The sequence below is a fragment of the Myxocyprinus asiaticus genome, chromosome 33, assembly GCF_019703515.2.
Source record: "Myxocyprinus asiaticus isolate MX2 ecotype Aquarium Trade chromosome 33, UBuf_Myxa_2, whole genome shotgun sequence".
Classification (NCBI taxonomy): domain Eukaryota; kingdom Metazoa; phylum Chordata; class Actinopteri; order Cypriniformes; family Catostomidae; genus Myxocyprinus; species Myxocyprinus asiaticus.
The window spans coordinates 42,439,678-42,464,025 of NC_059376.1; the positions used below are offsets into that span (position 1 = coordinate 42,439,678).

Consider the following 24,348-nt stretch of genomic DNA (forward strand, 5'->3'; position numbering starts at 1 on the left):
CTTCAATGGCATGCACAGTATAAAGCTGTACAAAGCTGCTAGATCACATCAAATGTTTTGTCTGCAGAACGATCCAAAAACACTTTAAACTGCAGTATAGCCCATTGAAGAGATTGTAACTCTATTCCTCACAGCCTTTTTGTCATTTGTGTTAAAAATCAAAGATGGCGCTACTGTGAATAAGGTCTATTATGAAGGACTACTGAATCCGCTGGCACCCATTGGCTAAAACTTTAGGTGAAGTCAGCTAAAAAGGAAAAATGTTTCAGAGGTGGTGCAAGTTTACAGTATTTATTTTGATGAAACATTATGAAGTATGATGCCAACTGACCCATATTAGTCAGGATAACCCATACGGGACGCCTCTTGTTCGGTATTTCAGCGGTGAAATGATTAAAGAGGACCACCCCCCATGTCTGAAGGCATCATCACATATTTATTTTATAACCCAAATTCTTGTGCGAAAAGTTGGCAATATTATTAAGACAAACATTTGAAATACGGATATAAATTAGAAACGTGTCTTAAGAGAGTAAATAGGGTCGGTTGTTATTTCATGCTGACTTTAAGAAGGGTTGCCAACTGCCCCGTATTTTGGTTAAAATTAAGACGTCACACACTGTATTTAAGTGATGAAAAGCTCTTGGTCAGATGGAGAAGTGTGGCAAAACTTCTTGTTTTGAGGGAATCTAGTCCCGAATTCAAGTGCAATAAAGCTTAAGTATAATGCATGTTGCATTCCCAATGGTGCCACTCCTCTGCTACGGTGAGTTTTCTCTTTCAAGTCAACTACTGTCGTGGCGAAGCAACAATTTGAAGAGAATATTCCTCAGCAAGTAAGTTAAAATCAATATATTTATAGCAACACTTCCAGTTAACTGCACAGACGTTTGAAGGTAACTTCAGGTAAGAAATTGCACCAAAGTCCAAAGTATACTTCAGTTTTCCTCATTCCGGATTGAATCACGTACAGGATGCCTGATGCAAATTTTGACATCAGCACAGTCTGCGCGAACTGTCCTCATGCCTTCCAGTTTTTCGTGACATGTGGACAGTCCTCGTCTATGTGGATCATTGGCGCATGCGCCCACCATTGACTGTACTAAAAGAGTATCAGAAAGTAATCGTAGTGTGCATGCATCGCACGCATTCATATTTGCTCATGGTCAAATGAGTATACTTTGAAAGGCTGAGTGCCTGACAGTGTGTGAGACCATCCAAAAAGCAATCCTTTAAGCATGTTGAACCAGACCACGAGTTGGCAATATGGTGGCCAAACGCTTGCATCCTTGTTCACGTACTTGCATAGGGTATATTTCGGTGTTGTGCTGAAAACTGACTCCCCGCCTACCCCTAATTATTACCATACTAGGAGTCAGAATTCAGCACGACATCGGCTTTGAAGTTTTGAAGTAACATGTTTTTCCTCTGCCATAAAAATGCCTGTTGTGGTTACTTTCTATCGGGCTTCATTTATCTTGTATACCCTGTGAATGTCTGTCGGACCGCTGAGCAGCTGTGCAGTCTCTGATCAATAGCCTCATCTGTGAGAACCTTTCACAGGTCCAGAGGAGACAGCAGAGAAGTATCTGTCTTTTGTGTCTCAGAGAACACTGCCAATAGCTGCTGTCGGGTTATCAGAGAGGCACAGCAGATGTTTTATGGCGCTGTCGTGAAAATGACTGGATGATCAGCACTGTTGAGCAGAGGGCCGGGACGACACATACACGAGCTCTCAGGCGCGAGTAATTGCATTCATGTTTCAGACACAGAGAGACAGAGTGTCTGCTGTACCTCTGAGTTTCTATCAATAAGCTCATCAGTACTACCGGTGCTTTAAGTTGACTTTAGTTGCCATCAGACTGGTCTGACTCGGGTTGTTATGCCTGATCTAACTGATCGAACTTGCGGTTTTCCAAATCCCCAAAATCCCACCGACAGACTATTCAAAACTAATGTAAACAAACCAAAGTTGCTCTCTGTCTATCTGTCTGTCTGTCTATCTTAGATATACGTATGTCTTTGTGTTAATTGAGTTTTCGTCTGCACTTCAACCAATGTTGTGTGTAATCTAATAACAAAGTAATTAATTACTGTAATCTAATTACTTTTTAGTACAAAAGGTTGTGTACAGCATTATATTGCAAATTTTTGTATTCAGATTACAGTTAATGACTTTTTTTTTTCTCCCCAATTTGGAATTCCCAATGCGCTGTAAGTCCTCGTGGTGGCGTAGTGACTCGCCTCAATCCGGGTGGCGGAGGACAAATCTCAGTTGCCTCCGCATCTGAGACCGTCAATCCGCGCATCTTATCACGTGGCTTGTTGAGCGCGTTACCGTGGAGACGTAGTGCGTGTGGAGGCTTCATGCTATTCCCTACGGCATCCACGTACAACTCACCACACGCCCCACCGAGAGCAAGAACCACATTATAGTGACCACGAGGAGGTTACCCCATGTGACTCTACCCTCCCTAGCAACCAGGCCAATTCGGTTGCTTAGGAGACCAGGCTGGAGTCACTGAGCACGCCCTGGATTCGAACTCGTGACTCCACGGATGGTAGTCAGCATCGGTACTCGCTGAGCTACCCAGGCACCCACAGTTAATGACTTTTAATTCATTTAAAAGCACATAGTTACACATGTTTCTAAAATAATATTATTTCTGTATATGCAAGTACAACAACCCCCCCACCCCCCACCACAAAGTTCAAGGCAAATCTACGCCCTTGGTGAAAAGTGTTTTAAAAAGTAGCTCAAAAGTAATTAGTAGTGCGATTACTTTTTTCAAGAGAGTAATTAGTAAAGTGAGTATTATGATTACTGTTGTTGAGAAGTCATTTGTAGTGAATTACTGTTTTTGAGTTACATATGCAACACTGACCTCAACAAACAACTTGCATGTCTTATACTTGGTAACTAACGTTCTAAAGACTTTGTTAATTACAGTAGTGAAGCTAAATTTGTTTCTTGTGTACTATTTGCACTATTGATTGAATATTTTGTCACTGCCATTGTTCAGAGCTTAAAATGCAAATGCTTTTGCAATACAAATTTTGGTCTGTTTTGAATCTGTTTTGTATTAAGTGTTCTAATTTTTTTTTTTTTTCTCAAGAAGTCTTTCCATTATGTTTGTTATGAGTGTAACTGTCAGACAGACTGACTCCACTGAATTTTATGCTCATATCAGTTTAGATGCCATCTCTGTGGGGGGTATTTCATAATTTCACCAAAGTCATGTAATTATCATGCAACATTGAGGTCGGGAAACGTGTGTTGCGCAAACAGATGTCCTTTGCATAATAACAGAGTGCTGTTCTCTGGTCAGATGGAGTTTGTGGCGCAGTGTTTTACAACCCTGTTCCTGGAGTACATCAGCACTGCGTATTGTGACTGTTTGTGAATTGGGGTAATTTGGAACATTTAGGTAACGTGGGACACATTTGTGATTGAAGGTTGTTTTGTTTGTTTGTTTTGGGCAAAATTCCATTAAAATGCAAAAAAATCAAAAGTGTAAAAAAATTTCTCTGATTATTTACTCTAAATGTAGCTAAATTAAAATGATGCTGAATGTAAAATACAGCGTTGCCTAAATTTGCAAGATGGAGGCCTACCTAAATAAGCATTTCAAAAAAGCATTTTAAAAGCAAAATTCATAATTGTCACATGCCTTATACTTTCAAAAATATTTCAAAGATACAAATATTTATTTCTCTAATTTTTAGCTCAAAATTTTGATTCAACCTAACTTTTATTTTAACATTTAACATAACGTGACTGTTTAACCTTTAATTATTTTAAATATTTATTAAGCCATAGATGTAAAAAACAGACAAACCAAAAAACAGGTTGGTGGTTAAATGGTTTCATAAGTTTGAATTTTTTTTTTTTTTTTTTGTCTACATTTATTATTTAAGGTACATATTTAGATTTAATATAGATTTAGACATAATGGCAAAACTGGGTGTTTTTGTGAAGAGCTTGTGTACGTATACAATACAGTATATAAACGGATATATCTAGAACATCTAAACTCATTGTGATGTCATTAAGGGTTGTTTTGTTTGTTTGATGGTCTCGAGTGTTATGGTGCAAAATGTTTAAACTTACGCAAATACTTCTGAGACAGCAAAAAAAAAGATAATACTTATTCAAAATAACCACTTCATAAAAGGGTGCATCATTTCCTGTTTATTTTAATCACATTTGGCATTTCAGAACATCTCAAGTGTTCTATAAACAAATGAATCTCCATTGTGATCGGATCAGTCAATGTGTGCCACTTTCAACATTCTTCAGAAAAACAGTGCAACAGGGGGGCTTTTTACCCCCAATACTATCCTTTCACTTATTGGACAGTTATTACAAAACTTTAGATTGAATCACCTTGAACAAAACTGAATAACAAATAAGTATTTTGTCTTAAAATAAATGTGCTAAGGAACATTTTGCAGCATATTCTGACAAACAGGTGTTTAGGGAAGTGCTGGGATTTTTTTTGCTATATAGTGTTTTGGGAGAAACCCTTTAGCCCCGTGTACTCTATAGTTATTTCATATTTTGAACTGCTGATTTTTTTTTTTTTCCTTAAATCTCTTTATTTAAGGTAGGCCACATATTTATTTTTATATTTAGGATTTACACTTACAACAATTACATTTAGATTAAGATTTTAATTGCATTTAAATTTAAGCTATTGATTTATATCCAGTAAGCTGTTTACACATTTGTCATAACAAAGCTGCACTATTTTAACCCTTGTTTGGGACATTTTTGTCTTTTTCATTTTTGTTTTTTCGATCATTTTGGCTGTGTTAATGCCAACGGGATACATTTTTCCAAAGGTGTGAAATTTGGGGGGAATTTTGATATTTAAACCTCAGTTCCTATAATATATCTATAATACACTGTGTACACAAAAGAGTTACACTCAGGACCTTCAGGACAAAAATGTCCCCATTGAAACCCATTAAAACTGCAATATTTGATCCCAGTGCCATTAAAGCATAAAATAATGAATTCTAAGATATTATGATTTCATTCCAGAGCCCTGGCTTCAAAATTTACATTTTTAATATTTTCCACCAGATGGCGCAATTTTTCTCATGTTTAGCCAATGGAGCAAATACAAGCTTTTCCTCTATTTTCTCTTTGCTGTATTATAGAGCACTGCAGGACAACTGAATAAATGATGCAGCTACAATTGTGTGTGTGTGTGTGTTGGTATGGATGTCAGAGTGTGTTTTGTATGTGTGTATTGAGAAATGTGTGTGTGTTGGTATGCATGTATTGAGATATGTGTGTGTGTGTGTGTGTGTTGGTATGGATGTACAAGTGTGTTTTGTATGTGTGTATTGAGAAATGTGTGTGTGTGTGTGTGTGTGTGTGTGTGTGTGTGTGTGTGTGTGTGTTGGTATGGATGTCAGAGTGTGTTTTGTATGTGTGTATTGAGAAATGTGTGTGTGTGTGTGTGTGTGTGTGTGTGTGTAAAAAGCAACAGTGGCATTATGTAAACAAACTGGCATTTTAAGGGTTAAAATCCTGAAAATGAATGAATATTTGATAGTTATGATCAGGACTGATGTTGGTTAAAAAATCTAAGTCAGTGAAAGTGGAAAATAATATTAATATATAATATAATTATGGCAGTATTTTGACGTGGACATTTTTGTCCTGTAAGGTCCATTGTGAAAATGGCCCAGCAGAGGTTGTACTTCCTTCGACAGTTGAGGAAGTTCAACCTGCCACAGGTGCTGCTGATACAGATCTACTCAGCAGTCATTGAGTCTGTCCTCTGCACTTCAATAACTGTCTGGTTTGGTTCAGCTACGAAATCGGATATCAGAAGACTACAAAGGACAGTTCGGACTGCTGAGAGGATTATTGGTTGCCCCCTGCCCCCCCTTCAAGAACTGTACACTTCCAGAGTGAGGAAAAAGGCTGGAAAAATCACTCTGGACCCCACTCACCCTGCCCACTACCTTTCTGAACTGTTGTCTTCTGGCCGACGCTTCAGAGCTCTGAGCACTAGAACCGTCAGGCACAGGAACAGTTTTTCCCCTCAGGCTATCCATCTCATGAACAATTAAAACTGCCCCATTGAGCAATAACTATGTGCAATACACAGTTTAGTCTTTCTTATATTTATCCAACACAACCAACCTCTTCTGCCATTTCATTCCTCTGAAAAAAAAATAAAAACATTTACACTGTACATAACAGATTGTATTAGATTTGCACTACCCATGTGTTTGTGTGTATGTATGTATGTGTGTGTCTGTACATATGTGAATAATTTTTGTTTTTTATTATTATCTATGTCTTGCTGCTGTTTTTGTGTTGTTTTTGTATGGTTGTAAACTGGAAGCTTCTGTCACCAAGACAAATTCCTTGTATGTGTAAACATACTGGGCAATAAAGCTCATTCTGATTCTGAAAAACTGTAAGGTTTTTTTTTTTTTTTTTTTTTAAATCTGACACCACACAAAAAATAATAATGCAACAAAATCAGTGTTGTTGCTAATCATTGACATATCCCAGATTGTAGTAATCCACAAAAATAAATAAATAAATAAATAAATAAATAAATAAATAAATATCCCCTTAGCATTTAGTATATGGAAAAAAAGACTTTTTTTTTTTTCTTTCATAAAAATCAACAGTGGCATTATGTAAACAAACTGGCATTTAAAGGGTTAAAATCCTGCAACTGAATGAATATTTGATAGTTATGATCAGGACTGATGTTGGTTTAAAAAATTAACTAATTGAAAGTGGAAAATAATATTAATATATAATATTATTATGGCAGTTTTTTTAGTGGACATTTTTGTCCTCTAAGGACCTCTGAGTAACTTTTTAAATTGATGCACAAGGGTTAATGTATATGCAGTAAACTGTTCACATGTTTGTTATAACAAAGCTGCACTATTTTAAGAGACAGAAGTAGTTTGTTTGTTTTTGTTATTCCGGTGTGTGTCCGGTAGGTGATTCAGACGCGCTTTGATTCAGTGAGTCAGAATCGTTGAGCGCACTCACAGCTGAAGTTCATCGATGCTCGTGTTGGGTGTGAGAAGATTCATTCTGTGCATTTAAAAGTGCTCAGATCTCTGGGAAACTGCGTTTTAAACGGAATCTTTTACCTTTAGAGACTTTTACAGTTTTTTTTATTTTTTTATTTATTTTTTTACAAATACGAGATTCATGATGCTTGGAGTAAATGTGATGAAGCATCGTGTTGTTGTGTTTATGTGTTTAATGTGTGTGTCCGGTGTGTGTGACGCGGGATGCGCGGATAGACCGTCACCGCGCTGCTGTCCGGGACGGAATAACGAGTGTGTGGAGTTCACCGGGAGAAAAACCGTGTGTTACTGCGACACATACTGCATGAGGACCGGAGACTGCTGTGACGACTATCACACAGCGTGTCACATATCAGGTGAGTTATAAAGACAATTATTTGTACTCATAATTATAATAATAAATGAGTTGTTAATCTGTTACTGCTCTCAGACTATCATCAAAGGTGCCGATGACGACCATAATCACTTGATATTTGTTTACGCGTTGTGTTGTGACGTCATGGCGGTGTGATTGAAGTGACTGTTGAGCATCACAAGTGTGTAACTGTAACTTCTGTTTGTTAGATGTTCAGAACAGTCCATTTTTTCAGCACTAAATGTATGAATGTCATTGGAGAGTATACATAAATTAGATATCTACAGTTACATTTTCACACGTTTAAATGTTTATTTTTGATATAGCTGTAATTAGGTTTGCACTAGTAAAAACGTTAATTATTGATATAAAAATGACGTCATTACTCGTGGAAATACACATTCACATGAAATCAGATATTGAATTTCAATTAGTAAAAAACAATTATTGATAGGCCTATCTGTAAATGCATATCTCACAATGATCTGCCGTTCACTCCTGTTCAAAATGCAATTCCAGATGCTGATCATTTCTTACTACAGTAGTTGAAATTCTTATTTCATATATTAGCTATGTACTTCTTACTAGTAAAGATAATTTATGATATCAATAACTACATTGTTACTAGTGAAAATGTCCATTTCTGATATCAACAATTGAATTGCAACTAGTAAAAATGCATTTTTTAAATATATATATATATATATGTATGTATATATATATATGTACATGCATGTTGGATTTGCGTTTTTACATGTCTGGAAATGGATTTAAGATATCAATAAATTAAGAGTAATTAAAGATATCTTAAAAAGCTTTTTTACTAGTTACGATGACATTCCAGATATCTAAAATTAACATTGCCACTAGAGAAAACCAAATGACTATTTTTACTAGTAAGAAGCACATAGCTGATGCGTGAAGTTGGAATTTAAACAGTGAATTACAGATACCCGTAATTATGTTTTGAACAGGAGTGAATGACAGATCATTGTAAAAATTCTACTAGTGAAAATGCAGTTACAGATGAAAAAGTATGGCTTTTACTACTTTACTAGTTCCCACGATTAATGACGTTATTTTTAAATATAAAAAATGAACGCTATTATTAGTGCAAACCTATTGACTGATTTCAAGAATTGGCACTTCCGCTAGTAGTAATGCCATTGCTGATATTAAGAACTAAATTTTAACTAGTGAAAACTGAATTATAGATATCTATATTTCATGTTCTGCATTAAATGTAAAAAAGGGCACATTAACTGTAAACATGCTTCACTAATGTTTGACAAAAACGTTTCACAAAACTGCATGTCTTTATTTTCAACACTAGGGGCTCTAGCGCAGAGCTATGAGCGACACACTATGCACTACGTCTTATTACATTTTTGTGAGAGCGCTAATTCTAAGCGCAATTTACGTACCAGCGCAAAGTTCAAGTGGGCATGTGTGGGAGTGTTTGCACTAGCTGTCGGTGTAATATATGTAAATAAAGTGCTGCAACGAGCAATTTGCTATTTTCCTGAGAAATAGGTTATTGCGCTAAATTGTTGCATTTATGAAACAAAAATGTATGAGATTTGTGATAAACTATCTATAAGTCATGGTTTATTTTTCAGTTGTAATTATTATTATGTTTATACTTATATAATTGTATTTATGATCTAATTTGTATTGGTATTTTTCCACCTGTTGTCGTAGAGTGGTTTTTAAGTTACTGCAAAAGAGGCCGGTGGAAGATGTTTGGTAAATTTGGTATATGATTATTTTGACAATTTTGTTATATTTTCATTTCGTTTGAAGTGTAATCTGAATTAAGAAATGTTTTTGGTTAAATGTTTTCGTGTTTCAATAAATTAATTTAATTGTTCAAAACCGACCAGTTGAAGTGAAGTGCACGCCAGTACAATCACTGTTAATACTAGCCATGATTTGTTTGTCAGTAGATTAAAATGATTAATAATACTTACATTCATAGCTCAGCGAGTATTGACACTGACTAGTAACTCCAGCCAGGTCTCCTAAGCAACCAAATTGGCCCGGTAGAGTCACAAGGGGTAACCTCCTCGTGGTCGTGATTAGTGGTTCTCGCTCTCAATGGGGCGTGTGGTGAGTTGTGCGTGGATCGCGGAGAGTAGCATGAGCCTCCACATGCTGCGAGTCTCCGCGGTGTCATGCACAACGAGTCACATGATAAGATGCGCGGATTGACGGTCTCAGAAGCGGAGGCAACTGAGACTTGTCCTCCACCACCCGGATTGAAGTGAGTAACCACGCCACCATGAGGACCTACTAAGTAGTGGGAATTGGGCATTCCAAATTGGGAGAAAAGGGGATAAAAATTAAAATAAATAAAATAATAATACTTACATTCCCTGTAATTTAATGGAGCGTACATCCAAATCCTGACGAGAAGAATGTTTTCTAAGCATATTAAAGGAGCGTGTGCTGTCTTTGTTTATATCTGTGGTGCTTGAAGGAACGGACTACATAATAGGATGCAGATGCTGCAATAACCGGAGAAGAACCTCAGAATTAAATTGCACTTGACCCAGACCATTAACGCGTTGCACGCTCAATTTCGCCAAACCCACTTGCGCTGCGACTTAGTGCATGCTTGCACTGCTAAAAGTTCATGGCCATGCGCTGCGCTTAGCGCTAGCACTCTTAAAATAGGATCCCTGATCTACTGTTTTACCATAACTTTTTTGTCAAATGATTTGCTTGAAAAGTGTGCTATTTTTTCTTTCAAATAAAATTCACTTGCATTGATATTTTGTCACCGAATGCAGTTACATTCAGACAGTTTTAAGTTGAACTTAAGTGCCCAAATACTTTTTGCGACCACTATATCTCAAGAGTCAGTCAGACATCAGGTTTGGTGTGTATTGCGACCTGAAAAACCTCAGTTGAATTGAAAATGTCGTGTTTGTGTTCCGTGTGTGTGAGGGGGGGTTTTAGGGTCAGATAAGTAGTAGTTTGGTGGGAGTGAATTCTCTGCTCTTAGATGTTTTAAAGTTACTTTGTGTTTTACGTCTTTGGAGCTGCACAACATAAACACAGTCGATTGAGCAACTCGAACAAACCTGGAATGCACTCAAGACCTCCCGAAAGTCCAAACACAGGCAGCGAGATGAAAGCTGCCATGGTGCAACAGTCTTTGTCTTCTGCATCTTTGGCACATACATCCCTTCTCTTTTCATTAAAACACACTCCCTTGATTTTATCTCTGAGATATACAGTTTACATACATACATGCAGTTTATTTAAAGTTGTTTCTGAATTCTGTTTTGTAGTTAAAGCAGGTGGCAGAGACAGAGATAATGATCATTCCATGATAATAACCCCAGCAGACAGCTCTGGTTTACCAACACACATACCTCTCTCCTCACATCATACATTATTTACTTTGACAGAAGGGGAGTTGCACTAAAAAACACAGAATAAAAAACAGCTGTTTCTCAGGCAGTTGATTTCTGTCAATACTCTATCAATCACATTCTTCCACTTTCTACCCGCCTTTTTTGCCCAACAACACACAAAGACGACAGTGTGCACGTTATTCTTTCTGCAAAACACTGCAAAACCAAATTAGTTGCTTTGGGTTAGTTCACGTAAAATGGAAAATTCTGACATTTTTTTCACCCTAACGTGTTCTAAAGCCATATGACTCACTTTCTTCTGTGGAAATCACACTGTCTGAGCTCAAATAAATTCAAGAGTACACTCATCCATTTATTTCCACAGATCTCTTTCCAAGCCGGATGTTATTGGCAGGTGTGCTGTTGCCTTTGTGATGTCACAGTTATCGTTGTTGAGTCAGTCGCTGTGTGGATTGTCTTATGAGTCATGGTGGACTAGAGGGATTTGGTTGGTTGTGGTTTGCTAGCATGTCCAAATAACAGCTTGATTTGATTCAGTCCGAACCAAAACACTCACTCATGATTACTGCCATATATGTGTGTGTGTGTGTGTGTGTGTGTGTGTGTGTGTGTGTGTGGTAGCAATATATACATCGATCAGCCACAACATTAAATCCACCTGCCTAATATTGTGTAGGTCCCACTCGTGCCGCCAAAACAGCGCCAACCCGCATCTCAGAATAGCATTTTCTTCTCAGCACAATTGTACAGAGTGGTTATCTGAGTTACCGTAGACTTTATCAGTTCAAACCAGTCTGGCCATTCTCTGTTGACCTCTCTCATCAACAAGACGTTTTCATCCACAGAACTGCCGCTCACTGGATGTTTTTTGTTTTTGGTACCATTCGGAGTAAATTCTAGAGACTGTTGAGTGTGAAAATCCCAGAAATACTCAATCCAGCCCGTCTGACACCAACAATCATCCATGCGATTATCTAATCAGCCAATCGTGTGGCAGCAGTGCAGTGCATAAAATCATGCAGATACGGGTCAGGAGCTTCAGTTAATGTTCACATCAACCATCAGAATGGGGAAAAAATGTGATCTCAGTGATTTGGACCATAGCAAGTTTGTTGGTGCCAGACGGGCTGGTTTGAGTATTTCATCTGTTATCATTTTCAATGCATTTTGCAATTGGTGATTATTGACTTAAAGTACTCTTAAAGTGAAAGTTCACCCAAAAATGGAAATTCTATCATCACTTACTCAACTTCATGACATTGGAAACCCATGAATATTACTTTCTTTCTTCAATGGAACTCAAAAGGAGATGTAAGGCAGAATGTTATCATCAGTCACCATTCACTTCATTAATTTGAACAAATATGCAGTGAAAGTGAATGGTGACTGAGACTGACATTCTTCCAATCATTCATCCCCCTTTGTGTTTCACAGAAGAGAGACATTCATATGTGTTTGGAACAACATGAGTGTGAGTAAATGATGACAGAATTTTCATTTCTGGGTGAACTATCCCTTTAACTACCCGTTTAAGCATTTATAAAGTATCTGCCAAGAAAACAATATTCATGTGCAGTATGTCAGCACATGATTACATCACATCTTGTTGGGAAACATGCGACTGAAGAGAATAAGAAAAATGAGCCTCCCTTTGGGATTTAGGTCGGATTGTTGTACAATTTTATCATTACAAGTTTTAACTATTTATTGAACACAAGCCACTCGAGTCCATGCATTACAGTGATTTTACCATGTTTGAGGGGTTTTAGACATTCCTCTTCACATTAACCATAGTCAAATCACTGTAATGCATGGCGTTAAGTGGCGTATTTAATTTGCGAATGTAGTTTTACTTAAGGTTTAATTGTTTGCGTATTTTAGAACCGTTTGCTGTTTTTCTGATGTGTGCACGTTTTTGGTGCATTCCAGTAAATTTGAAGAGAAGTGAACCCTTTTCAGCACTAGTATGTTGATGTCAGGCTCTTTTATCTGTCTCAGAATGGAGCTTTACTGTCTCTGTGACAGATTCCTGAAACTGGAAGAATGCCGAGCAGAAAATCTGTCATGTGTTTGGTGGGCTAATAAACACCACAGTGCTGTGAGACAGAATGGGAAAGGACTGGAAATGTTTGTCGAGCTGTTCGGCTGAAAGCTTCTCATGTTGTGCCTCATACCTGACGGAGTGAGCTGTAAAGTATCTGCTCAGTTTCACTTTTATTTCATAAACGTGTCAGTCTTAAAGTAAAATGTTTCTCTACTCCCTCTGTCCTTCCTCATCATCTCCAGACAAGTCAAACGTTAAATAACTCTCAGCTGAGCTGCTTCATCTGCTAATTCATGAGCAGGTGTGTAGTGTAACTTTGGATCTTATCAAGGATCTTTATGCACCGCAACCTTTAAGGCCAAAAGGTACTCTCTGTGCAAGTAAATAAATGCAGACGCTTCTAACTATGCAAGCTCGATTCCGTGCATCGATGCATTCCAAATTGTATCCGATTGCAATTCATAACACAATACAAGTGCGTGTTACATTCTCAACGTTGCCACAAGGGGCGCTCTAGCGGAGTTTAGAGTGATCTGTCCGCTTCTACGGTGAGTTTTCTCTTTCAATAATAATGACAACTTTGTATAGCACCGTTTAGCAATTTAGCACAAAGTGCTTCACAAAACATAAAATCAAAACACTCAGTAAAACAACACATTCACATACAGTAGTAATAAAAGCAAGTCTACACAAATGAGTTTTTAAACGAGATTTAAAAACATACACAGATTCAGCAGATCTAATATCCCGGGACAGGCTGTTCCATAATCGTGGGGCCTTCACTACAAATGCTCTATCACTTTTAGTTTTGCATCTGGATCTTGGAACAGCCAACACTTCATGATAAGAAGATTTTAAGAGGTTTCGTAAGGTCTTAAAAGTTCTGCGAAATATTCTGGAGTCAAACCATGTTATGCTTTATATGTAATTAATAAAATCTTAAAAGCAACCCTAAAATGAATTAGTAACCAATGCAAAGAAGCTAAAACTGGAGTAATATGGTTTGATGACCTAGTCCGTGTCAAAAGTCTAGCTGCAGCATTTTGCACTGGTTGTAGCCTTGCTAAAGTGCGTTGATTTAAAGTTGAAAACAAGTCATCCACTATCATGGTGAGCAATAGCTTGATGAAAATATTGCTGAGCAGGTACGTTGATATATTCATAGCAACTTACCTGAATAATAACACATCCTGTTTAATGGCACAGACGTTTGAAGGTAACTCTAGTGCCCCCTTGAGAACGCAAGAACGCGTGTTTGCAGTGCACTGGCCAAGCGCTCGGGTCTGCATTTGCGTACTTGCGTTAAGTATGTTTCTGGCCTTAAACTAACACCTTAAACTACCACAATGGTTTGTCTCAACTGTAAACTCTTAACATGTTCAGTCCATAATCCGGCATACAGATTTCCATGTTCATACAGATTCATTATTATTGCTAACTGCATCACCTGATCAGAACAATTGTGACCCTTGGTCAGAGTGTGTGAGTGAGATTAAAATGCTGTTGGACCACCAGTGACTTTGGGTCCCCATCACAGTCTGAGCGAGAGAAAGCGAGGGAATAGAGGGTATCTGGGAACGGGTAAGAGGCATATCTGCAGAACTAATGCAGTGGAATGTGGGGAATTTGACAGGGGCTTTGTATAGAGGTGTGTGTTTGTTAATGTGTTTGCGTGCATTGTGATGAGATTGGTGTGGTACTTTAGTGTGGAAGGACAGAAGAATGAGAATGAACGAGCCATGATGTCACTTAAAACAACAGCGAGACAGACACAGGCAATGACAATATAATAAAATGGACAAATCAATGGAAGCAGTTTTATGATATTTGTGTGCCGATACGATACCTGTTTGTTTAGAGCAACATCTGCCGATGTCGATAGTTTGGTGGATAGATTCTACCTTGTTTCAAATCACAGCTAATTAACACAACTTCGAAATACATTTAAACAATAACTTTAATCTCTGTCTCTACATGTCAGGAGGAGTGTTCAGGAAACCTATTCCAAGAAACTGTAATTTGAAAATTACATACTTCACTTTAAAATAACCCTTAAGGTTTATTATTTTCATGTAATAGAGTGCCACGAACACAGTGTGTTAAAACAGTAATTGGCTGAATTTACCAGCGTTTTCAAACACACTCTCATTGTAAGCCATGTAAAGCGGTTGGTGTCTCTCTGAACCCCACACAAGACAGCAGCTGTTACTGAGATCTAGACGAATGTCTTTTGTGTGCTTCTCTATTTGTGTGGTTTGAGATGTGTGTATGATGTCACTGCAGCTGTTCACTGATGTACAATTACAAACTCCGTTGCAAGCATCTGTCTGTGCATTCTTAGCACCTACTTTAGGTTTAATTTGACCTTTTATTTACCACCTACCGCAACTCAATTCATGTAAAAGATTTTCTAGTTGAATTGCTTTAATAATAAATAAAATGTTTATGCCTATCGTCCTTCTCTTCTCTCTCAGCAGCTATAGACTGTGAGGTCCGCCAGTGGGGTCCCTGGTCTCCATGTTCGTCAGTCTGTGGAGCGGGGACTACAGAGCGAAGCCGTCAGGTAGCCACGCCCCCACGCAATGGAGGCATGCCCTGTCCCGATCTCAAACAGCGCAGAGGGTGTTTTGCCCACACTGAGACCTGCAGTGCAGCTAAAGGTAACAAATCCTATTGAGCTGCCCTGTTGTTTGCTGCCTACATTGGCAACTACCCTCTAAGAGTCATTCACACCGAACACATTTTTCATCTGTCCACACAGTTTTTCAGTTGTTTCCTATGTACAGCTGCAGTCAGAAGTTTACATACACTTAGGTTGAAGTCATTAAAACTCATTTTTTAACAACTCCACAGATTTAATATTAGCAAACGATAGTTTTGGCATGTCGTTTAGGACATCTACTTTGTGCATGACACGAGTAATTTTTCCAACAATTGTTTACAGACAGATTGTTTCACTTTTAATTGACTATATCACAATTCTAGTGGTTCAGAAGTTTACATATGCTAAGTTAACTGTGCCTTTAAGCAGCTTGGAAAATTCCAGAAAATGTTGTCAAGCTTTTAAACAGTTAGCTTCTGACAGGCTAATTGGCTAATTGGAGTCAATTGGAGGTGTACATGTGGATGTATTTTAAGGCCTACTTTCAAACTCAGTGCCTCTTTGCTTGACATCATGGGAAAATCAAAAGAAATCAGCCAAGACCTCAGAAAAATAATTGTGGACCTCCACATGTCTGGTTCATCCTTGAGAACAATTTCTAAACACCCGAAGTTACCACGTTCATCTGTACAAACAATAGTACGCAATATAAACACCATGGGACCACACAGCCATCATACCGCTCAGGATGGAGACGCATTCTGTCTCCTAGAGATTAAAGTAGTTTGGTGTGAAAAGTGCAAATCAATCCCAGAACAACAACAAAGGACCTTGTGAAGATGCTGGAGGAAACAGGTAGACAAGTATCTAGATCCACAGTAAAATGAGTCCTATATCGACATAACCTGAAAGGCTGCTCAGCAAGGAAGAAGCCACTGCTCCAAAACCGCCATAAAAAAGCCAGACTACAGTTTGCAAGTGCACATGGGGACAATGATCTTACTTTTTGGAGAAATGTCCTCTAGTCTGATGAAACAAAAATTGAACTGTTTGGCCATAATGACCATCGTTATGTTTGGAGGAAAAAGGGTGAGGCTTGCAAGCCGAAGAACACCATCCCAACCGTGAAGCATGGGGGTGGCGGCATCATGTTGTGGGGGTGCTTTGCTGCAGGAGGGACTGGTGCACTTCACAAAATAGATGGCATCATGAGGAAGGAAAATGATGTGGATATATTGAAGCAACATCTCAAGACATCAGCCAGGAAGTTAAAGCTCGGTCACAAATGGGTCTTCCAAATGGACAATGAACCCAAGCATACCTCCAAAGTTGTGGCAAAATGGCTTAAGTACAACAAAGTCAAGGTATTGGAGTGGCCATCACAAAGCCCTGACCTCAATCTGATAGAAAATTTGTGGGCAGAACTGAAAAAGTGTGTGCGAGCAAGGAGGCCTACAACCCTGACTCAGTTACACCAGTTCTGTCTGGAGGAATGGGACAAAATTCCAGCAACTTATTGTGAGAAGCTTGTGGAAGGCTACCCAAAATATTTGACCCAAGTTAAACAATTTAAAGGCAATGCTACCAAATACTAACAAAGTGTATGTAAACTTCTGACCCACTGGGAATGTGATGAAAGAAATAAAAGCTGAAATAAATCATTTTCTCTACTATTATTCTGACATTTCACATTCTTAAAATAAAGTAGTGATCCTAACTGACCTAAGACAGGGAATGTTTTCTACGATTAAATGTCAGGAATTATGAAAAACTGAGTTTAAATGTATTTGGCTAAGGTGTATGTAAACTTCTGACTTCAACTGTATACATGCACTAGACGGACATATTTGAGGTTGCGCCGTGTCTCGCTGTTTAGATGCTGTATCAAGTTGAAAAAATTTTGAATCTGTTTTTATGAAGGTATCTTAAAACAATACGGTGGACCATTTCTGGTGGACCAAGTCTTTTGATGGCTATGTTAATTTTATTTTGTTTATTTATTTATTTTAGAGAGAGAAATGTTATGCCTATAAGTAAAAAATATATATATTCTACCTATTAAGGAATAAATAGGCATACTTGGTAAAAAATATTAAGGCAATTATTTGTCACAGAATTTGTCTTGGACTAATGAAATTGTTTAGTGTGTCTGTGTTGAATTTCTTTGTAAATTCCACTTCAAATTCCAACTCATGAATTGAAAGGGAGTTAATTCTTAAATTCTGATTCTTGCACAAGCCTGGTGTCATCATAACTGTGTTTAAAACAGCATGAAAATGAAAAGGTGTGGTTGCGTTTTGTTGTAAAATTGAGTTGATTTCAGTGCATGAGAAATTCCACATCAGTGTTGCATTATATCAGTAATAAATCTTTCTATCTTTAGAAGCTTGAAAACACATTTTATTACAGCTGTGTATGTGTGTGTTAAGTATGCATTACTAAAGACAGCTGTGTTTTGGACTGTTGTTTTGGTATAGATCTCATAGTAAAATGTCTCATTTCTGGCAACAAAGGGTGAGCAGTAAACGTTTTCTGTGTTGCGTTTGGGTCTGTGTGTGTTTTGTGTTTGTTGCTGTTTTTCATTTCAGGAGGAGTTTAATTTGCTCTTTCATTATCTTGATCTCGTTCCCCTCAGAGGTGGCCAAAATCCTGCCTGACTCGTTCAAGCGTAACTTTAAGGACCCTTGGAGACGGCCACACATGCTAATGAAGGAGGAGAAGAAGAGGTGAGAGCGATGGAATGTTCTAGAAAGCATAACTAATGCAACTGCAGAGTGTTTTGAAATAGAAAGTACAAAATATTGTTACATTCTTATGACCTAAGGCCTTACAGCAATGCATTCTGAGTCTAAACATCTACAGTGTTGTCTAGATTTACAGTGTCACTGTGACCCTTAGAGACTGTCCTAGAATGAATTTGAAGCTGTATATTAGTTTTAATGTAATGTTCTTGGTGAAATAGCAAATTGTGCTTTGTGGCACTTCATTTACATACAATACACCCACAGTTTGCGTGCTTGCACCCATAGATAGCGCAAACACTCCCACCCACGCCCACTTGCACTAGCAGGAAAATTGCACGTAGAATTAGCACTCGTATGAAAGTTGGATAAGATGTAGCGCACGGTCAGTGTGCGCTGCGCCTAGCGCGCTCACATTAATCCTGATCAATTTGAAAACTGCGTTTTCGTTTTGAAACGCTCTCCATCCACACTGCTTCAAATGTTTTCCAAAAGTCGCTCATCCACAGTGAAACTTGTGAAAACGCTTTAATCTCTTACAGCTCATGCGGAAAAAAACATAAGAAGAGTGGTATAAAACGAAGTTGTCCTCGTGTTGCGCTGCCTGAGAGCATTTTCGAAAAGTTCAGTTTTGCTGGACAAAATGCACGGAAGGCCAAAACATTGAGGAAAAGATGTGTTTTCAAATTTAACTGGATTAATGTGGACGTCTTAAGCCCTATTGGGACGGGACTAGTTTTCTAAACAACGTTTGAGTTACAATTATAATCAAACGATATGTACTGATTTGGACAGGACTAAGATCTCCGTGTTTATTACAGTGTATAGGATTTACTAAGTGTTTATTAACTAATTTAAAAATAAATTACTTATTTTTAAAAGCCTATTTATAGAAGTGGCTTCTTATAATAAACCCACTGAAATAAACTAGTCTTATCAGTGAATTATATAATTATAACATTATGTAATTGATCTGAGAATCTTGCCTGCCGTCTGAACAGTTTTCGTGATTTGGCTCTCCTTGTTGATTTTATTTTCATAATTTTTGTCGGATGGCAAAAAAACTACATCCATGTTGAAAGGCACGCTGCAGGCAGAAGATTGGCACGCATAAGTACGATCTGAACGGTAGTTCATGCAGGTCAAAATACATGAGATGCGTTGTGAAAATTCAGTATCAGCAATCACAGACGGTCACATTCGGGCGGGATTAGATTTCTCATAGGACCCTTGAGTTAGCAGAAAAATGTTTACAGCGGTTGTGAGTGAAAACACAGACTTATCAGATTCGGACAGGACTAAAATCACAAAGTACATCTGTGAAACACGAATTTCCCTAACCTCCTCAGGGAAAACTAGTTCCCGTACGAATAGGGATTAGTATCTCTTATTAAACTCCTGTTAACACCTGACTGAGATCAGAATAGCGGATGAGTGTGTGTGTGTGTGGGACATCAGTTCAAGAGAATGAACTCTACGTGTGTGTAATCAGTGTGGAGATAATTAGGAGAAAGCTAGAATTAAACAGCAGGTGCAGCTTCAAATGAAGTGAGATTAGACGGATATCGGTTCTTTTCTAGCAACACACACAGGAAATCCCAGAGCAGACTCTTTTATTAATCGCAGGTGTATAGTTTCAGAATGAAGAGTGTGTGTGTGAGTGTTAGAGTGAAAAAGAATAAGACCAAGACTACAGGTTCACCATGGAGGAGGAAGACACCACACAGTCATAACAAGCAAACTAATTAAATCCAGCATGGGAGGGCTGACCTTTCACCTTATTTAGACGGCACTGACTGCAACACGCACAAATAAATTTTCATCAGTGTTCCCACATCTTGATTGCATCTGTAGATGGTGATAGAACTTTATTTGGAGCGAACTATCCATTAAATCTCTATCTCTCTGTCTGCTGTAGTTATTGCGTGCACATGCGTGTGAAGCAGGTTAGTGCGGCATGTAAGGTGAAAATGTGGAGCGCTCAACTGGTCCGCGAGCGCTCCGTATGTGTCGAGTGTCAGAGCGATGCCATGGCCACCGACAACCTCTGCCGTGGAGATGGCTTGAAGGACATCAGGTAATCTTCATGCATGCAATTATACAAGCAGACATAAACTCACAAAGACTTTATAGTCATTTGACATGAATTTCTCTTTCGCCAGAACTTTCTGGACCGCTGCATCAGCACCCGGTTGCTCTGGGTCGTGGGTTCGAGAGTCATCCGCTGAGAACTGCCAGTGTCCACCTTACTCTGTGCTATTTGTCTGAACCACACATCCTTATAAGCTCATTTTAAACTTAGTACTTCCACAGGAGCCCTTTGAAGCCAAATTTTTTTCATCAAAAGCTATGCTTATCAACTCTATCTTCTCTTCGCTGTGTATCTCTGCCTCCAAGAAACCAAAAACACAACCCTGTTTTTCTGAAACTCTGCTATCTACCTCCACAGTGCACCTGCACCTGTTTTTGATAATGCCTTTTATCTTGATACAGATACTTTTTTTACTCTTCTTTTTTTTCACATGTGCCGTTATTTATATATGTTTGAATGTAACTTCTGTGTGTCCGTTTGTACGTGTGTGCATGTACATTCAGTAATGTTTGCATACGTTATGTGTCGCGTGTGTTTTCGAATGAAATGTGCACTCGTTTGTTAATGCGCGAGTAGCTGCTGTAGGAAGCCTATTGTATATGAAAGTTTCTACTTGGTAGTTTTTCATTCTCTTCATTTTCTGATCTACTTTAGATTTGTATTTGTTCTTTTTCATGAGTTCTGGAAAGTGTCCTGAGTGTCTGTGCAGACTAAAGGCCCGTTCACATCAAGAATGATAACTATTACAATAACTAATGAGAACTATATTAGCGTCCACACCAACAGACGATAACATTCTGTTTATTCAGTTATGTTCATAGACGAATGAAAAACAGACTGATATAACATCAAATGAGGCAAGACAATGTTGTCGACATTAGCGCTGGATATCAGTTTGCGTTAGCTTTTCATTATTTCATCACCGTTGATACTGAAGAAGAATGCAGAAGAAACATTGCCGGTTCTTGAGCTGGGGTTTCCATTTCGTTGGGTGGATTTTGATTGGCTGTCAGTGTTTTTATCGTTCATCAGCTGGAAGAAAATCGCTCTGAAAGTGATCCCAACGATATGGTTCCTCAGTGACATTATAGTTATCGTTCTTGGTGTGAACGGGCCTTAATTCAGTGCCTTCGAAATCTGTTTAATTCCGCTTGAAAACGGTGTGGTGCAGTTCATGTGTTTGCAATTGGTCGGACAGCAAACGGGCCTTACTGATGACATATATTTAGCTTATTCCAGTTAAACGCCTTTCTCATTGCTGCTTGCATCTGTAGAAATTGTCTTTGAAAAGCAGCTAGCATTCTTCACATCTCTTTAAATGCATCCGCGGCAGAAAAACGCAAGTGCAGTTTTCTGCATGTAGTAAAACCAAAGGAACATGAATGAAAGTATGAACCTAAATGATTAACTTTTTATTACAGCGGTAAACAGCCATTGCGAGTACGCCTACCTGCTTTGATGACACACTGTATTATACAACATACCAAATAAGTGAAACAAATGAAAGTGTGGTTCTTAAAGCTACAGTATACGGGGGGCCTGGGTAGCTCAGCGAGTAAAGACGCTGACTACCAGCCCTGGAGTCGTGAGTTCAAATCCAGGGCGTGCTGAGTGATTCCAGCCAGGTCTCCTAAGCAACCAAATTGGCCCGGTTGCTAGGGAGGGTAGAGTCACATGGGGTAACCTCCTCGTGGTCACTATAATGGGGGCGCATGGTAAGATATGTGTGGATGCCGCGGAGAATAGCGTGAAGCCTCCACACGCGCTATGTCTCCGTGGTAACGCGCTCAACAAGTCACGTGGTAAGATGCGCGGATTGATGGTCTCAGACGCGGAGGCAACTGAGATTCGTCCTCCGCCACCCGGATTGAGGCGAGTCACTACACCACCACGAGGACTTAGAGCGCATTGGGAATTGGGCATTCCAAATTGGGTCAAAGAATATCATCAATATTAGTGATAGACCGATATATCGTCCAGGCAATTAATCTGCCAATATTTGGCCATTTTGCGATTCTTGGCGTTGTCTGATAGCCATGTTCACTTGGCCGATTAACAGCAGTGTTAACTTTCTCTTGTGTCAAGTTTCTGTTTCTGTTTTTCTTTCCAAGTTTATGCAAATGTGAGCAAATGTTGCATACAGTAAGTGTTTGTTTCACTTTAGAAATTGTGTGTACATCTAATTTGCTGTTGTTAAATTGCATCCTGTTTATCTGCATTTATATCGGCCATCCTTCTCTCTAGATATCGGTATTGGCATCGGCCATTGAAAACCCCATACTGGTCGACCACTAATCAGCTTCATTGCATAGCATCTGAAATGTGGCTCTAGTTATTTTGAAATGCTGAACACAAAGCCTGTCATCAAAATGATTGGCTACTTTTCCTTCCTAGAACTGTCTGAAACGCTTTCGCTCCCATACGTAAGGCATCTGCCGCTGAACGATAGAAAACATGGAGTTCGTCAGAGCGTTTTGTCTGAGCGCTCTACAGCACAAGTATTTAATTACATATAATGAAAGAGCCACAGTGGCTTTAACTTCCATTTTCATTACTATTTTTGCGCCAATTTGTCCAGAAAGATGGGATAGAAACGCTGCTTTTTTCGCAGATTGTTTTGCGATATTCCGATTTTGCAATGGAAGCATAGCTGATGGCAGGAACATGCGCCATCGACACGCAAAGGCGCAGATTGTCCACATGTCTTGAAAAAACAAACTGCACACGGACTGTCTGCGTGTACTGTGACAATGCCAAAATTTGCGTAACGCGCACTGTGACGTACCTAAGTATCATTTGGCCTTGCGAACTCAATATCAAGTTACAGCCAAATAAATTCCAATTTCTTTGTATTATTTTGCTTTTAAATAATATTGTCTCAACAGCTTAAGTTTTAATGACACTAACCTATATTGTATGATTTTGTTGGCTAATGTTATTTGGCAATGTTATTCTTTTCCCCATCATTCATTAAAAAAAAAATCATAAATATATATTTTTTTGTCTTTTTGGCTGTGTGATTATTGAAATGTCCTTTCTTGTAAAGCAGTACAAGTTGATGTTCACTCTACACGAGTTGTTTTACTAACCCAGTCATTGGCGTCACAAAGCCAAACCAGGTATTTAGCGTGCATGTGGTCATTAGAGATCAAAGAGTATGTCTTGCGTGTATATACACACAACCCTCTGCACACATATACATATATATTGTGTGGCTTTTTTAACATTCATCCTCTCAGCAGCACACTACAGTATGTACAAGATAGTTAAGATTCAGGTAATCATTTGTCGTCGACCGCTTACTTTGTAGAATGAAATGAACACTTAGAGTTATGTACTCCAACCACAATATTCTGTACAACTTTTGCATATTTTTGTACTTGTCGAACATGTATCATAATGCACTTACCGTGTAAAACGCTGTTTGTTACTGTGTTCGAAAAGCCAAAGTGGCATTTGTCGGAACTCTTGCACACTAGGTATTGGATGTGCTCACTACGGATAAGAGCTGACGTGCTAACTGCTTACAATGGCGCAGGTTTAAAAGTGGTCTCAAGCCCTTTTACCCAACTTCCTGTCTGCTCCCGGCTGTAAATATATAGTAAAATGGCAAAAGCCCATAACCAATCTAAAACAGTGACTTCATTGAAAAGATAACAGATGAGCACACGGATTAGCTCACCACTGAGGTCATTGTTCATTTTGCCAACGAGTGCATTGAAGAACTCGCCAGTGAGATCTGAGGGTAAAGAGTAAGAGCTTGATGTGATGTTTTCATCTATGTGGCCATTAGCATCAAACCCACCATCACGAGAATATTGCTTCTGTCAGCAAAAGTAAACTCCCATGTTACTTCTTGTGCTATTCCATGTATATCTTTAAGATTCAGTCATCATGTTATAGGCCTACGGATTTTATTACATCAAGTTAAGGGGTGTTGTTACGGTCATCGCCTTGTAAGTGAGAGTGGTTGGTAACCAAGTAAGGAAACGTGTCATCGTTGGCCAACTGCTTTATGTGGCCTGACAGCAGTGGATTCTGGGATTAG

General features: G+C 38.6%; 1 protein-coding gene across 2 annotated transcripts; it reads left to right on the plus strand.

Annotated features, from left to right (window-relative positions):
* Window positions 1–7,007: 7,007 nt before the first annotated feature.
* Window positions 7,008–23,307, plus strand: LOC127423883 (somatomedin-B and thrombospondin type-1 domain-containing protein-like). Of its 2 annotated transcripts, none has more exons than XM_051668553.1 (5): window positions 7,008–7,439; window positions 15,340–15,525; window positions 18,103–18,193; window positions 20,127–20,285; window positions 20,371–23,307. In XM_051668553.1, the coding sequence occupies exons 1-5, from the start codon at window positions 7,205–7,207 to the stop codon at window positions 20,474–20,476; spliced, it is 777 nt and encodes a 258-aa protein (XP_051524513.1). In that variant the 5' UTR covers window positions 7,008–7,204; the 3' UTR covers window positions 20,477–23,307. The 2 variants fall into 2 exon arrangements, with proteins under 2 accessions (XP_051524513.1, XP_051524514.1); XM_051668554.1 differs by having other exon boundaries at window positions 15,343–15,525.
* The last annotated feature ends 1,041 nt before the right edge of the window (window positions 23,308–24,348 follow it).